Below are 16,821 nucleotides of genomic sequence, written 5' to 3'. Positions count from 1 at the left end.
TGTGCTGCAAGACTTGATCTATGTTTGATCCCTAGAACCCACATAAATAAGCTGGCTATGGTTGCATGAGTACTGGCTGGGAAGGCTGAGTCAGGTGGATCCCTCAAACAAAAATTTAAGGAAAAAAATAAAATTCAGGGATAGAGGTATAGTTCAGTGTTTGTTTAGCATGTACAAAGTCATGGATCTAATCCTTACCACTACTTTAAAAAATAAGTTTTTGGGGTAATAGACAAAAATATTGCATCTTACTGTATTAATACATCCATACATGGTACACAGAAAAGAAATTAGTCATGCCATGTGTGGTTATGTACATTTATAATCCTAGCATTTGAGAGTTAGAGGCAACCCTGCTGACCTGAAATCTGCGGTGTGAAACCAAGATAGTTTTGAATTAATTTGGGAATCCAGCCACACCCCTCTTTTCCCTCTTTTTTGTTGACACAGGGTCCCACTTGTAGCCCTGGATGTCCTGAAACTCACTCTGTAGACCAGGCTGGCCTTGAACTCTCAGAGGTCAGCCTGCCTCTGTCTCCCGAGTGCTGGGATTAAAGTGGTGCTGACTTTGTAGGTTGCAGTAGGAAATGGGGAGAAGGAGGAATGCATTGACTCTTGCTCCAATAGACACATCTGCACACAGGATCTCCCTACTCCTTTTTATTTTTCTATGTGCTTTATTTTGTGCTGGCTGACATGATTTTATTTTTAAGCTTGTAATATAATTATGTCATTTCTCCCTTCCCTCATTTGAAGTTTTTGTATTCAATATTCTTCCTTAGAGTTGTATTTATATCTAGAGGAAAGCACTACTTTTTTCCTCCCAAATTCTTCTTCAGTATTCATTACCTTATTCTAATGGAAGCATTTGATTCAGACAGGTCTATTCACAAATAGTCCTCATATAAACAAATTAATCAAATTTTAAATTACCATCAGAATTGGCTTATGTTCTACAGACTTTCAAACATGTCATGTATTATTTTCTTCCTGACTGTGTACTCTTCAAAGAGGCTATGTTTGTTCAGTATCCAGTCTTGTGTGTGTGCATGAACAAGTGTTCATCTGTGTGTGTGTGTGTGTGTGTGTGTGTGTGTGTGTGTGTGTGTGTGAGAGAGAGAGAGAGAGAGAGAGAGAGAGAGAGAGAGAGAGAGAGCGCCAGAGGTCAACATTAGATGTGTTCCTCTCTCATCCTCCACCTTATTTTTGTGACAGGGTCTCTCACTGAACCTGAATCTTCCAAATTCCCAATTTGGCTAGGCTGGTTGGCCTGCCAAGTGTTTTTATTATAGGCCTGTGTGGTCAGACCTGGCGTTTTATGTGTGCATTGTGAATTCAAACTTGGCCTCATGCTTGTGCAGCAGGCACTTGACCAATTCAGCCATCTCCCCATTCCCAAAATCTTGACATTGCACTGTAACAGTGTCCTCTACAAAGTTCATGTTGGGGAGCCATGTAATAGAGTTACACACACACACATGCACACACAGAGAGAGAGAGAGACAGACAGACAGACAGAGCTGGGCATGGTGTGCCAGACATGATGGCACATGTCTTTAACCCTCAGAGACACCTCTGAGGCAGAGACAGGCAGATCTCTGTGAGTTCCAAGCTAGCTGGAGCTTGTACTGAAGACCCTGTCTCAGCAAAACCAAAACCACCAAGGTGGAACATATTTGAATTCCTCAGTGAGGAATAGAGACAAATCTCAGTGTCTTGGATTGCTTCTTAAATTGGTTGTCTGTTCCGTATGCTGTCCTGTCATCAGGAACCCATCTACAATTCTGTTCAGAAATGGAAAATGAGAAGAATCTAAAATCATGAACTTTAAAAGAAGTGTTAACTCAAGTTCCAATGGTGGTCTTTTGTACCTCTTCCCTCTCTCAGTTCAGCACCCTCATTCCCACCCCCTAAAGCCTGGATCTGTTCACTTTGTGTTAGCAGATGTTCAGCAGTTATAGACCTAGTGAACAATGTTCTCATTCTTTTAGGCGAGGTGCTAAGAACCAGTGGTCATTGGTACTTTTGTATTCTAATCAGATTTTTTTCATGGAATATCTGCCCCAAAATCAGAGGATGGTGGTGGTGGGTTATTGTTAAGGAGTACACTGAGTAATTTTGAAATACAAGTACTTTTATTTTCTCTCTCAGTATAGATTTTTTTTTTAGTGGTGCATCAGGCGACAGTGACATCACTGGAAATGGGAGAGAAGGAACAAAGGGACAAGATAGAATGCCAACCTTATTTCACCTCTGTCAAAGTGTTAACCTGTCCGAGTTACTGTGAGTGAAGCAAGCTGCTCTTTTGGGGTCCCGCTAAGAAGCCAGCTATGACTTATGACACTTGAGTTGGGGAGCTGAATTTCAGGTTTCTAATAATGAGAAGTGTGAGCCCTTTTAGATGCTTTGGAACACATCCCCTGTAGAGTGACGGAAACAATGGTAACTGTGTCAATTCCAAAGAGAATGGTTCATTGCAGGTTGTAATAGGGTGGGGGAATGAGGCAGGGGTAAGCCTTTCTCATCTGTGAGTGGAGGGAAGTACAGGGGTCAAAGGTGGAGGTGAGTGACAGAGAAGTGGAAAGCAGTGAGACTTGTGATGTTGTTTGAGAAGTCTGGAACGCATTTTCTTCCCTTCCTATTATCCTGTACTACAAAGGAGTCCATATTATGATCCCTTTTCAGCGTAAATGAGTTTTGTGGCATTTTATGCTTCAAAAATAGATTGTATGCAGTTTAAGTTCTCATTTGTTTTTATAGAACTGAAGGTTTCAAATTTAATCTTTCCATCTGAATACCGCCGTAGGTAACTGCTGATAGATGAAGCCACAGGTCAGTTCTGCTAACCACTGATTGGGCCTAAGTTGTGAAGAAGCCAACCTTCACAATTCTGTTATTATGGGCTGCCTTGGGCCTTGATCTGTCGCTGCTTTTCATCTTACAGGTGTAAAACAGTATTTTCTCCTTTCTGTGATTGATATATGGTGAGGAAAACAAATGGGAGAGTAAGAGAGACTTCACCAAGAATTTTACAGAAGCTAGGCCGGAGAGATGGCTCAGCAGATTAAAACACTTGCCAAGCAAAGTGGGAGAGGACTGGAGGCTGGATCCCCAGAACTCAGATAGAAGCCAAGCATGCATGCTTGTAATCCCAGTACTGGGGGGGGGGGGGGGGGTGTAGAGACAGGATCCCCAGGGCAAGTAGCTAGCAAATAGTCAGACTCACAAACTCTTGATTCAAGAAGAGACCTTGCCTCAGTGAATAAAGTGGTGAGCAATGAAGGAAGACACATGATACCAGCTTTAGGACTCCATATGTATGTGTACACACACACACATGTGCTTCTACATGCATGTGAACTTGCATACATATAAAAAATTCACAGAAATGGATTCTTTAAAAAAGGAACTAATGATATATACCTTCTATACATTTTCAGGGCATTTGTGAAGTATGTATGTGTGTGTAGTAATTTTGGAATGCCCACCATATGCCACAACTTTTAGTTATTTAGGATGTTTTTCCTGTGAGTGATGTTTGATGGTAATATAAAGTTCAAACAGAGGTTTACAAATTATTCTTAAGAAGCTCTTATCTTTCTCTGATATAGATAACAGGCCCCAATACACCCCTAAAAAATCCCTTACAAGACGCGTGAGGCTCAGTTCCAGCAGCCGCCACAGCCATTTGAGTTGCTCTGACATGATTTGGTGTAATGCTTCAGGAAGGCTTTTCCCTAGTGTGTTAGCACTGAAGCTGAACAGGACCTCAGATTAACATTTCAAGAATACTTTGAAAATGTTTGTGTGAACATTTCTTTAATTTCTAAATTCACTATTTTGATACAAATACCCATGGTTTTCTTCTGTGTTTACATGCAGCCAGGAGCTATGGGCGGAGACGAGGTAATTTTTTTTTTTTTAAATGAGATCTTTTGCTTGCCAAACTGTGAGTAAGTATGAGTATGTACGTGTTTATGCCTGTGTGTATATTAGACAGTAATTAATGTATGACCTGATGTTCTAGCTTAATTATTTTAGAAAAGTAATTCTTACTACTTTTATTATAATTATTTATTATAATTATTGGTAATTTGTTCTTTTCGTCATAATAAAGCTATAGCAAAGACAACTTTATCTGGAAGTTTTTTTTGTTTGGATTTTTGTGACTGAACATGAGGAAATAAAGACCAAGTGTATGTATCTTTCAGCCCTGTATTTCTATGTTCTTTTCATGTGATTTAGTGGGTAGAGGCTTAATTTTGGGGGGCAATTTTTGATTTTACTAAGTTGTCTGGTGATTATCTTTTCTATGGCATCCAAAGGAAAGCTGCTTCTGAGGCTAGGAGAAGCTTACATTTTAGGGCCCCTGCCAAGTTCTTTACCCATATTTGTGTGTGTGTGTGTGTGTGTGTGTGTGTGTGTGTTTCTTTAAAGAGACACCACAAAAATTGCTTTATTCCCTTAAAACCTAAACCTAATCAATATAACTTTCATTTGTGTAATGCTGTTCCCCCCACTTGAGTATTTCTACATCTGTAACTATTTACAAATGGTTTGAGAAGTGGCAAGAGGAAGCCTAGCTGATGGGAAAAGTGGGATTTAGGGTGAGCACCTGGGCTGTGCTTACAGCCTGTGACTTAGAGCTGGCTTCCTCATCTGCAAATTATGAGTTAATAGAACCAATCTTGTCCAACTTCCTAATGTCCACAGTTTGGGTTTTAAGAAAATGTGTACATAACCATCAAGCATTCCACAAATGCAAGATGTTGGCTGTCTATTGCACTTGCTTGCTTGTGACTTCAGGTTAAAGCTAGGGCCAATACTAGAACCTGCCTCTTTGTTTCATATTTGCTAATGTTTACCTTTTATCAGAGGGTCTCTGACTTTGGTTGTCATAAAGAGAAAATAATGATATTAAATTGATAGTATCTTATTATTTATTGGATAAATGAATATCGACTGAATTTAATGTATGTGTGATGAAACATTAATTATAATCATTTTTACTTTGGGAAAATACATTTTTGTATTTTTTGGTATAAAGTAACTTTTATTTACATAAATTTTATCTGTAGAACATACTGCTTTCCTTTAGAATGAGAAAATTTACAAATGATAGATAATTGCTTCTTTTGTCAAAAACATCTTCAACAAGATAGTATACATGGTCACTTGCATTTAAAATAATATGGTGACAAACAGTGAATAGTACTATTTTTATGTATACTTTAATAATCATAAAGTTAAAGACTTTAATCACATCTCTATCTTTATCTCACTTATCATTATGCCATTTTGTACAATACTTATTTCCTGTTGGTAGAAGATGCAGGAAGGAGTAGGGAATAGAGCATTTTCATAGGAAGTAGAACCCTCCTGGAGAGTAGACAGGAGGGCTGCCCTTTCCTCATGCATGAGGCACCCATGTGTGGAGACTCGCCTCTGCTTTCTGGGACTTGTCCTTCCCCTCAGTAGCTCTCCTTCTGCCTCTCCATCTTTGTGAGCCTTCAGTCTGTGTCCTCTGACTCCCCACTGAGGGTCCCCATGGTCTAGTGCGACCTACTGACCGCCAGCAGCATCTCTTCTCACTCCATCTTCCTTGGACCCCTCTGTATGCTCTGCTCTCCTCTGGTCATTGCCAAATCCCGACCACTCAGCCACTCTTCTAAGTCTTATTTCACTAGTGGGAACCAAATTCAAGCCTTTTCCCTTCATTTTAATTACTTCATTTTTGTAAATTGTTATGTGTCTGAGCCTTTGCGTGTGTGTGTGTGTGTGTGTGTGTGTGTGTGTGTGTACGTGTGTGTGTGTGTATACGTGTGTGTACACCCTGTGTAGGCTTGGTGCTTACAGAGGCCAGAAGAGAGCATCTGATCTCCTGAAACTGGAGTTAGAGATGGTTGTGAGCTGCTGGGAAATGAACCTGGGTCCTTGGCAAGAGCAGCAAGTGCTTTTTTTTTTTTTTTTTTTTGAGCTGGGGATCGAACCCAGGGCCTTGCACTTGCTAGGCGAGCACTCTACCACTGAGCTAAATCCCCAACCCCACAGCAAGTGCTTTTAACTGCTGAGCCATCTCTCCGACCCTACCAAGCCTCGTCCTTTCTAAGAAGTCCTGCCCAGTGGTCTTACAGACAGTGTTTTCTTCTGCTTCTACTGCCTTGTATTCTTCCTGTCTTTCCTTTGGGCCCTGAGTCTTCAGTTGAAAATAAGTTACTTGAGGACAGTTGTGACTTGTGCCTAACACTATGCTCTGTGTATGGTCATATTAAATACTTACTAATAAGGATTATTTTGAAATAATGCTCATCTATGCAAAAGAGTTTGCTTTATATTTTTAAGTTATTAGCTGGAAATAATGGTATTTGCTTACAGTCCTGGCCACTCAGAATGCTGAGGCAGGAGGGTCACTTGAGCTGGGAGTTTTGGGCCAACCAAGTAGCACCATGAGCTCCTAGTTCTAAAAAGCCAAATTATTAAAAATTACTTGGTAGACATAGTAGCACACACCTGTACTTCTAATGCTTAGGAGGCTGAGGCAGGAGGATTGCCTCATGTTTGAAACTAGACTGACATATATAGACAGCACCAGGCTAGCCAGGGTCCCACAGCAACACCCTTTCTTAAAACCTCAAAAAGCAAGGCTTAGTGGCACATGCTTTGAATCCCAACACTAGAGAGGCAGAGGCAGGCAGATAGATCTCTACAAGTTTAAGGCCAGCCTGGTCTACATGGTGAGATTCTGTCTCAATAAATGAATGAATGAATGACTTTAATAATTCTGAATGCCTTAGTCTTCTTTGTATCAGATGCTGTGCTAACTATTGCCTATACCATTCTGATTCCCATTGATTTCCATTGTCTTAAGTCTGCAAATTGCTACTCATAGATGAAGTAGGGAATGAGGGTATAGGGTAGAAGAAACAGATAGCAGGTGAGAATGTTTAATACATGCTTTTTATTTATTCTTCCATTCCAAGAGAGAAGGGGAAAATATCACTTTCTTTAAATATAATGATGGAGCCATGTGGGATGGGGCAGGTGTTCTCATATCTAATTCTCTTACCCTCAGCCATATATGATGTAATTCTGATGAACTGACAAGCTTTTCATTGCCCATTATTCATGTTGTAAAGATTAAGTTAACATTTAGACTACTCAAAAACATCTGCAAAGTAAACTCACTGATATATATGAATTACTTCATTCTATTTGTGATTAAGAATAGAACTTGAAGGACTGGAGAGATGGCTCGATGGTTAAGAGCACTGGCCACTTCCAGAGGACCCAGGTTCAATTCCCAGCACCCACATGGCAGCTCATAACTGTCTGTAACTCCAGTTCCAGGGAACCTGACATCCTCCCACGGATATACATGCAGGCAAGCACCAATGCACAGGAAATAATAATAATAAAAAAAGAGTAGAACTTAGGGACAAGTGGAATGGTTCAGCAGGTAAAGTCCATGCCATACAGACCTAAGAGGACATGGATTTGCTCTCAGGAACCCACAAAGTGGATGGAGAGAACTGACTCACGGAGCTGTCTTCTCCACATGCTCTCCAACTTACATGCATCATACCCACAATAATAAATAAAAAATTTTAGGACATAGTAAAAAAAGAATAGAACTTTACTATAACTCATATTCTATGTGTTATATATACATGTTGGTGAATTCTTTAGGAATGGGAAGTAGTAGGGATATATGTGAAATATATGAGTTCTGTAAACAGAAATTATGCCGGTGGAATCTTCTAGTAAATCTGGAATAGAGGAACTCTTTGGATACTGGAAGGAAAGCAGGAAGCAAGGTATCTAGTGTGTGATTCAGCAAGAAGAGAGTGTGGAGGTGATACTGTCATGTCCCTGAGCTTGCACAGATGGTCCATGCTGTGTTGATGGATGGCTTTGGAATCAGAAGGTGAGTCTCTGGGCACAGATCTGCCAGGCTTTTGAAAGAGGGTTTCATGATACAAATAATGAAAGCAGGAAAGAACTTGGGCATTGACCCAAGACTTGGATGGCAGCTTTGGAGGTAGGCTCTTTGATGGCCAAGCATTCTAGCAGTGGAGCTGGAGGGGAAAGGGGTGAGGGAGAACTTGTAGTAGAAGAGAGGGACAGGTGGGGCTGTGGCTCAGTGGTAGAGTCCTTACTATTATGTCTGAGGTCCTGGTTTAATCCCCAGTGCTGGGGAAATGGTGGGCTGGAGAAGTATATGGGAAAGAATAAGACTGGAAAATAAGTATGTTTTTTCCATTAATACTCATTTTTATTTTGTTACTGCAGAACAATGTTGTCTGCTACATCAAAGAATCTTAACATCATCTTTCAGGAATATTCTTCCTCTAACAGGTGTAATGTGTGCCCAGCCCTTCTGGAAACTAGTCTGTTAGATAGAGCCATGGAAGACCTTTGCTTGTACCTTTCCCCCTCTTTTCCTTCCTTCCTTCTTTCCTCCTCCTGCTCTTTTTTCTGGAGACAGGGTCCGCCTTTGTAGCCCTTTTAGCCTGGTATTCACTGTAGAGCCCCAGGGTTTCCTCAAACTTGTGGCAATGCTTCTACCTTCCCTTTCCCCAGGCTGAGCTTATAGGCAGATGCTACCATTCTTGCAGCTTGCACGTTTAATGAATATTGTAATTTCAAGTTTTACAGGAGTTTGAGTTTTTCCGGGCTCATGGGGGCAGTTGTCTATATAAGTAGATAGATTAGTTGTGCCAATAGTGTGTGTGTTTGTGCATGCATGCATATATGTATGTGTTTGCTGCTGGTGGCTGAACCCAAGTCCTCATGCATGCTAAACGTATGTTCTACCATTGAGCTGTACCTTCAGTTCTACACCTTGATGTTTAACAGAATTTCTTAGTTATACAACAGCAAGGAAAATCCAAAAATTTCTATTTGAACAGTGTAGATGAGCAAATACAAAGACAGATTGGCATTACTATTGTAAATATTTAGGCCATAAACATATATGTACACTAATGGATGGCTTAATTAGTTACAAAGTTCTAAAGTTCAATAAAACAAACTTGGGTTAATGAGTTTAGGTCATCTTTCTGTGGCAAGCCAGCTCCAAGAGGGCCTTGCAGCTGTACTGGTGAGACCATGGTACCAGCCTGGCATTCTGCTAATACAAACTGAGCCCTATGACTGTGTCTATTGAAAGACATGAATAAATGGTTCTGGAATGAAGAAAAATAGACATGAGTTGAATTTAATGTTTGTGATTGTAATGTCTTGATTGTTATTGGTCAATATAGTAATGGGAATGAGAGGACTGTTCTGACAAATTGATATGGGAGGATCCAGAAGGAAGATTGAAAATGGAATTCTGGGCCTTCTACCTATTCTGTTCATTACGTGTTTGCATGTCTACCTGGTTCTAGACTCCAGACATGGTCTCTCGCTTGTTCAGAGCTTACTCAAATACTTTTATTCATTTGATAAAAGCAAGAGGTTGGTGAGGTGGCTCAGTGGGTAAAGACACTTCCTGCATAAATCTGGTGACCTGAGTTCAATCTCTAGACCCCCACATAAAGATGGAAAAAGAGGGGGGAAAAAGATGGAAAAAGAGAACTAACTACACTAAATTGTCCCCTGACTTCCACATGCGCACCATCTCCCATGAGCTCACAAAACACAATAATGAAAGCAAAATGATTTTTTAAAAGCCTAAGCATGTAAGCTAGGGTGCTGTAAGCTTGTAACCATAGAACTTGGTAGGTAGTGGCAGAAGGATTAGGAGTTCAAGGCCAGCTTTGGCTACTTAGTGAATTCCAGGCCAGTCTGAGCTGCATGAAACTCTCTTTGCCATTCTTTCCCCTCTCCCTTTGTTTTTAAGTACTAGGAAGGACAGATGGGAGATACCTAGCTTAGTGGTGGAGGTCAGGTGATACTCAAAGTGAAGCCCAAAGGACGAAGAGGCATCTGGGGCTTTTTGTTTGTTGAGACAGAGTCTCCATGTTTAATATAGTGGCTGGCTTTTCCCTCTGATCCTCAGATAAGCTTTATTGGGGTGCACAAATAAAATATCATCACAAGGGCCTAATGATTACATTTATGTTTCAAAACACCATCCTGCTGCTTGAAGAGGAATGGTTATAGAAGAGGGTTACCTAGTTAGGAGATGTCAAGATAACAGAAATGATGGAAGTTAGGTTAATGTGATGGCAGTGAGGTTGCAGAGAAATGAACAATGATGTATTCTGGAGAGAAGCAACAGAATTGGAAGGATGGCATCATGCCAATGAATTGAGTGTGACAAGTCACTCAGAAGGCGACCAGAGTGATGTCTGGGTTCTGGCGGAAGCTGTGGGGTGAATTGTCATTCCAGGACTTAAAATGGCAGTGGGAGAAGAGAATTTAGGGTGGATAGTAAGAGTTTTATTGTAACTGGATGTGTTGGCACACACCTTTTATCTTAGCGCACAGGAGGCAGAGACAGAGGCAGACAGATCCGAGTTTGAGGACAGCCTAGTCTGTATAGTGTGTTTCAGGCCAGACAGGGCTATATAATAACATCCTGCCTCCAAAAAACAAAAAGTAATTAATAAGAATTTGCTTATAAGTTTATGATGCCTAAGATACATCACTTTTTTTTTTTTTTTTTGAGACAGGGTTTCTCTGTGTAGCTTTGCACCTTTCCTGGAACTTGCTTTGGAAACCAGGCTCCCTCGAACTCACAGAGATCTGCCTGCCTCTGCCTCCCAAGTGCTGGGATTAAAGACGTGCGCCACCACTGCCCGGCTACATCACTTTTTAATATAAAGTCTGTTTTTGTCATGTAAGATTTCTGTGCAGGGCATAGTGGCATGTGCCTCTAATCCTAGCACTGAGTATGCTGAGACAGGATCAAGATTTTGAGGCATCCCTGGGCTTCATAGTGAAGCCTGTCTGAAAACAAAGAAGCAGATCCAAGCATACAAACAAATGAAACATATTTGATAAAGAGCCTGGAGTCCCTCGAGATCTAGAAGCCTTTCACCTGGATCAGTTCTTACATTATGAAGGAAGACACTGATAGGATCTGTCTTTTCCAAAGTGGAAGACTGGAGATTAAACTGGAAACGATTTCAGTTTCCATGGAGATACTTGATTTATTTATTTTTAGGAAGCCATTTCTCATTATCCATTTTTGTTAAATTCTTCAGCCGATTTCTGAAAATGCAAGTATTGGACTAGAAGGTGCCCTGGACAGCTAGGGTCATGGCAGGGGCTTCAGTAAGAGCTCGTGTTTGGACATGTTTAGAAGCACAGCATGGCCACTGGCTCTGCTCTTCCCATCATTTGCTGCAGGAAGGAGCTTCCTGGGGAGGAATAGCGTGAAGAAGCTTCCCTGTCTCCTAGCACTTCCAGGGCACCGGCTACTTTGATTCTGGGGTCTTCCTCTAGGTCATGGGTACTTTGATTCTGGGGTCTTCCTCTAGGTCACCGGGTACTTTGATTCTGGGGTCTTCCTCTAGGTCACCGGGTACTTTGATTCTGGGGTCTTCCTCTAGGTCACCGGGTACTTTGATTCTGGGGTCTTCCTCTAGGTCACCGGGTACTTTGATTCTGGGGTCTTCCTCTAGGTCACTGGGTACTTTGATTCTGGGGTCTTCTTCTAGGTCACCGGGTACTTTGATTCTGGGGTCTTTTAGTTTTAGGTCACTGCCACTTTCCTATTATTCCTTTACTTGCTGGCTCAGACATTACACTCTGGACAGTAACTGAGAGTGTATACAGAAGCAGAGCGTAGAAAGTCACATGACCAAGTTGGAACTGTCTAGAAGCCTTTCCATTCCCTTCTGTTGGAATATCGGATATGCATTTTCTGTGGGAGTATCTTGAGGTTCTAATTCAGACTTCTATTATCTTCACATAGGAGTGCACTTCTTTTAAGACATGATGTGGATTGTTTAGAGCATTTTGGTGTTGGGGAATGTTTCCCTTAAAGGAAAGGAATATGTCAGGGGAGTGCTAGATAGTGAGGCAGGAACGTGGGACAGCTCATGTGCGGCTTCTTAAGATTCAGTTACTAATAACATGTCCAGGAATTAAAATTTTAGCAGTTTCCCTAGGAATGGCTTTGTTGGATTGTTTGTTTTGTTTTGTTTTGTTTTGTTTTGTTTTGTTTTGATACAGTATCTCATGTAGCCCATCCCCAGCACATCTCCAACCCAATCACTATTATTTACATTAAGGTAGGGTCTTGCTGACCTGGGTAGGTTGGGGTACTGCTGACCTCAGACCTGAGATTTTCCTACTTCAGCTGGGATTTCAGGTGTGTGCCAAACAGCCCATCTGGGACAATTTGTTTTGAGTGTGGATATATTCCAACTAAATGACTACATGGATAACAGCCTCAGGAGGGTTCAGTGGACTGTTCAGAATACCAGTGCTCTCACTTACCCTGGTGTGTGTCCAAGCAATGAAAGCAACACTGGCCTCTTGGTCAACTAGTTCAAAAGTCACCCCTCACATTAACAAAGTGCTAAATTTATGATGTTCTATTCTCAGCACCCACAATCAGGCATGTGGCTCCAGCTTCCTCTTCTACCACTGATAGGTCCCTGCAGAAACAGGGCAAACACAGGAGACGCCCGGACACATACATTACAAAAGAAATAAGTGAACAGTCCTTCAGGAGCTTATGACTAGTCAGAGGGAAACAATGGCTGTCTTTACTTTTTGGAGGCAGATCTTTGAAGTCCTGGCTGTCCTGGGGCGCCCTAGGTAAACCAGGTTGACATTTTTTTTTTTCCTGCTGGATCTTGAACCTGGGACCTTATGCAAAATAAGAAGTATTCTGCCCCTGAACCGTACCTTCAACCCTCCCTTAACCCTACAAGTTGTGTCTTTCGAGTGTTTCCTACAGCAGGCTGTTTTGTTGTTTTGTTGTTGTTTTGTTGTTGTTTTTTACCCATCAGCACTTCAGGCAGTCATGTTACAGTGAAGCTGATTGAAGATTTTATATTTTAATCATGAGGCTATATTTTCCTTCACCTGGATGCTTCCTAAATTCTAATCACTTCATACAAATCTCTCTCAGTGGCTACCTGCTGCAGACAGATCATATCATTTGGGTGGTTCTTAAACTTTACCATAGGAATCATTAGGGTCAGGTTGCAGATTTTAAGCCTGACAAATTAGATTAGTGGATTTCGGGATTGGGTTCTGGAACCCATATTCTTAGTGCCTTCTTGTAGTTAGGGAAACAACATCTCCATGTTCACTGTTTGCAGTTTTGTCCCCAAGGCTGCCTTCATTCCTAAGGCCTGTACCACTCTACGTGCTGCTGATAAGACAGAGGCTGGCTTTTAAGGCCTTAGGAAGTGTCTTAACTTCCCACAGCTGATTTTAAAAACTGTCCAGAGTTTTACAGCTTGCTTTTATTTTCCTCTGGGGAAGCTGTGGTTATGTTGGTCACAAGAAACAAGGTTCTATTTGTTCGAGAATGTCTTGGATATCTGCCACTTCTTCACTGCTCTGGTTGAAGACTTCCTCATTACCCATCTGGATAGTCACTGATTTCTCCATAATCTCAACCCGTCCCGCTACTCCCTGGGTTCAGATCGCTAGTAGAGGTGATAGAAGCTACTGTAGGCTTGGGGACCGAGAATAATCCGAGGTGGCTCAGAGACGTGATCTGACACAGCAGCAAGTAGAGTTGACGGAAGGGTGACAGTTTTCAGGGCATCCGTGTGAAAAGCCGGTTTTGTTGAGGATGTAACTCAGTTGGTAGAATGCTTGTCTAACATGCATGGAGACTTGGGTTCAGACCCCAAGACTACATAGAACCCAGTGTGGTGGTGTACCCTGGCACTTGGGAGGTGGGGGCAGGTGGAGCAGAAGTTCAGAGTCAAGGCTGGAGAGATGTTCTGTGGCTCAGAGCACTGGCTGCTCTTCCAGAGGACCTGGGTTAGATTCCTGTCATCCACATGGTAGCTCTCAACCATCTGTAACTCTAGTTCCGGGGCATTTGGTACCCTTTTCTGACCTCTGAGTTTATCAGGTACCCACATGATATACAAGCCTATATGCAGGCAAAACACCCACATATATTAAAAATAAATTTTTAAAACTTAAGTTTATCCTCAGTACGGAGTTTGAGACCAGCCTGGAATGTTTGAGACACTATCTTTATGTTTGTTTGTTTGTTTTGGTTTGGTTTTTTGGTTTTTGGTTTTTCAAGACAGGGTTTCTCTCTGTGTGTAGCCCTGGCTGTCCTGGAACTTGCTCTGTAGACCAGACTGGCTTTGAACTCACAGAGAGCCACCTGTCTCTGCCTCTAGAGTGCTGGGATTAAAGGCGTGTGCCACCACCACCTAGCTGAGAGCCTATCTTTAAATTAAAAAAAAGAAAAAAGAAAAGAAAAGAAGAAAAGGCCAGTATTAGAATGAAGTATTGTATTTGGGAGGAGGGAAATTGGTTTTAATACTAAGTATAAACTATAATCTTGCATAGTGTAACCAGATCCCTGTGTTATGCTCATTGAATGTATGCTCACAGAGGCATGCCTGTCTTTGTACATACTGTTTTCTTTTGAGATAGTCTCATAATATAGTCCAGAATTCGCTAAAGTAATCCAGGCAAGCCTTGAACTCCTGATCCTCCTTCCTCATTCCCCCAAGTGCTGGGATTACTGGGGCTTTGCACACAGTTTTGCTCCTTAGGTGTTGCCTGACATTTACCATATTTTGGGTCCCCAGATACAATGCTGCAGATTAATGTGGTCCCTACCCTAATGGTAATTGCAGTGTAATTGGTTGGGGAAACATATGCTCAAGAAATGCTATGGTGTTAACTGGGGACAAGGGAGGGAGAAGCACGGGATGTCTTGCATGGGTAGAAGCATACCCAATCTAAAGGGTCAGTACATACAGTTCCATACAAGAAGATGGCAGCTGAGACTGAAAGAATTAAGGATTAACTATGGGGTGGGAGAGATGGCCCAGCAGTTAAAAGCACTGTCTGCTCTTGCAGAGGACCTGGGTTTGATTCCCAGGACCCACGTGGTGGCTCACAACTATCTATCGTTCCAGGGGCTCTGGTGCAATACTCTGGCCTCTGTGGGTGCCAGGGCACATGTGTGGTGCCATTTACATACATGTAGACAAAACACTCATACAAGTAAATAAATCCAATTCTTTTTTTTTTAAAGACTTAACTGTGACTGGAGAAAGGAATGCTTAGAGGTTAGCAGAACACTGTGTCCTTAGCACCCGTGACAAGGAGGAAGAATCAGGAAACCCAAAGGAACTCTGTGATTAGAGAGGTTACTCAGCAAGGAGTGGCAGCCTCTGTGTTGGGGACTTGGTTGTAACACAGTGATTGTTTTTGTACTTTATCCAAGAGACAGTGGAAGGTCATTGGGAGCTTTTGAAGTCAGGAGTGGAGGGTGTGGTCATGTGTTCAGATTAATGTTGGAAAATCGCTACTTCAGGTTTTCCCTCCTTGCCTCCCTCCCCCCTTCCTTAGAAAGCATTGTTGAATCCTAGGTAGAAATGAGTAGGGAAAGGTTTTCTGCAGCTCTGCAGACCATGAGATAAGGACAGGGCGTTAGAGCTGGTGTGTAGTTGGAGTTTTCCTGCCTGGCCCACAGGACAAATCTCTCTCACCCACCAGGCCCATAGATGCTCAGACCCAACCAAGTAAACACACAGAAACTTACATTGTTTACAAACTGTATGGCCGTGGCAGGCTTCTTGTTATCTACTTTTTCTATCTTAAATTAACCCATTTCTATTAATCTATACTTTGCCACATGGCTTGTGGCTTACCAGTGTCTTTACATGTTGCTTTTCATGGCGGCGGCTGGCGGTGTCTCCCCTCCAACCTTCTACTTCCCAGAATCCTCTTCTCTCTTGTCCCGCCTATACTTCCTGCCTAGCCACTGGCCAAACAGCATTTTATTTGTACAGAGCGATATCCACAGCACTGGTGATGGACGGGAATTAAAGTAAAATTGTATTTGAATATTGAATTGGTAGAATTTAGTGAGAAATAGATTTGATATGGGGGAAAGGGAGGGAGGGAAGGAGGGAGGGAGGGAGGGAGAAAGGGGGAGGAAAAGATATCCAGGCTAAATACTAAACTTCTAGATTGCATCAGGTATATATAAAAGGTCTTTGTTTTCTACTTGTGTAGGGAATGTGCAGTATGTGAACTCATGTGTGTGCGGATGTGTGTGTACATGTGTGCAGGTTCTTGGAAGGTTAATGTTAGCTGCCTTCCTTGATTATTCTTCTCCACCTTGAACTTTACATAACTAGAGCCCAGAGCTTCCTGATTGTGCTAGTCCAGCGGCCCAGCTTGCTCTAGGATCCCCTGTCTCTGCTTCCCACGTGCTAGGGTTACAGGTGGGACACTGTGCCCACCAGGCGTCTATACAGGGGCTCAGGCTCTGACCTCTACCCACTGAACCATCTCCCAGATGGCCTTTGTGTTGACATTTTAAGGAATGCTGGAGAGGAGCAGATATAAATGAAAGATCAGGAGCTTTTATGAAGCTATTTTCTCTGTGGGTCTTTGGTCTTTTCACTCCCACCCCACTCCACAAAATTATGCTGCAATCTGCCCTCTTGCAAACCACAGGAGGGTCACACTGTCTCTTGGCTTCCTCAGAACCTACTGTTTCATAGTCACCTGTGTGCTTGCCTGCTCCCTCATTAGACTGGGATTACTTTGTCTGGAGGTTCTTAGCTGCTCTTGGGAGAGGGATACATTTCCCCTCAAGTAGTTTCCACTGAGTTAAAGGCTTCTGTTATCTTAGTTCTGGATAATGCTGGGAGTAAGTTAATGCTTTTTCATTACAGAGCAGCATTTTGCTTTCTCATG

General features: G+C 42.1%; 1 protein-coding gene across 12 annotated transcripts in view; it reads left to right on the top strand.

Annotated features, from left to right (window-relative positions):
* Cpeb3 (cytoplasmic polyadenylation element binding protein 3) overlaps nt 1-16,821 on the top strand; it is a 193,835-nt gene that overhangs the window by 107,824 nt on the left and 69,190 nt on the right. For 9 of the 12 annotated variants that reach the window (XM_036167847.1, XM_036167923.1, XM_036167866.1 and 6 more), the window contains one exon: nt 3,883-3,906. The exons of the other annotated variants lie outside the window; for them this stretch is intronic. In XM_036167847.1, the coding sequence (XP_036023740.1) occupies nt 3,883-3,906 (24 nt within the window). The remainder of the gene's footprint in view (nt 1-3,882; nt 3,907-16,821) is intronic. 12 annotated transcript variants of the gene reach the window in all.

Source organism: Onychomys torridus, chromosome 1 (genome assembly GCF_903995425.1).
Source record: "Onychomys torridus chromosome 1, mOncTor1.1, whole genome shotgun sequence".
Lineage (NCBI taxonomy): Eukaryota > Metazoa > Chordata > Mammalia > Rodentia > Cricetidae > Onychomys > Onychomys torridus.
Note: the sequence above shows the minus strand (reverse complement) of the source record. Positions and strands in the feature narration are given on the sequence as shown.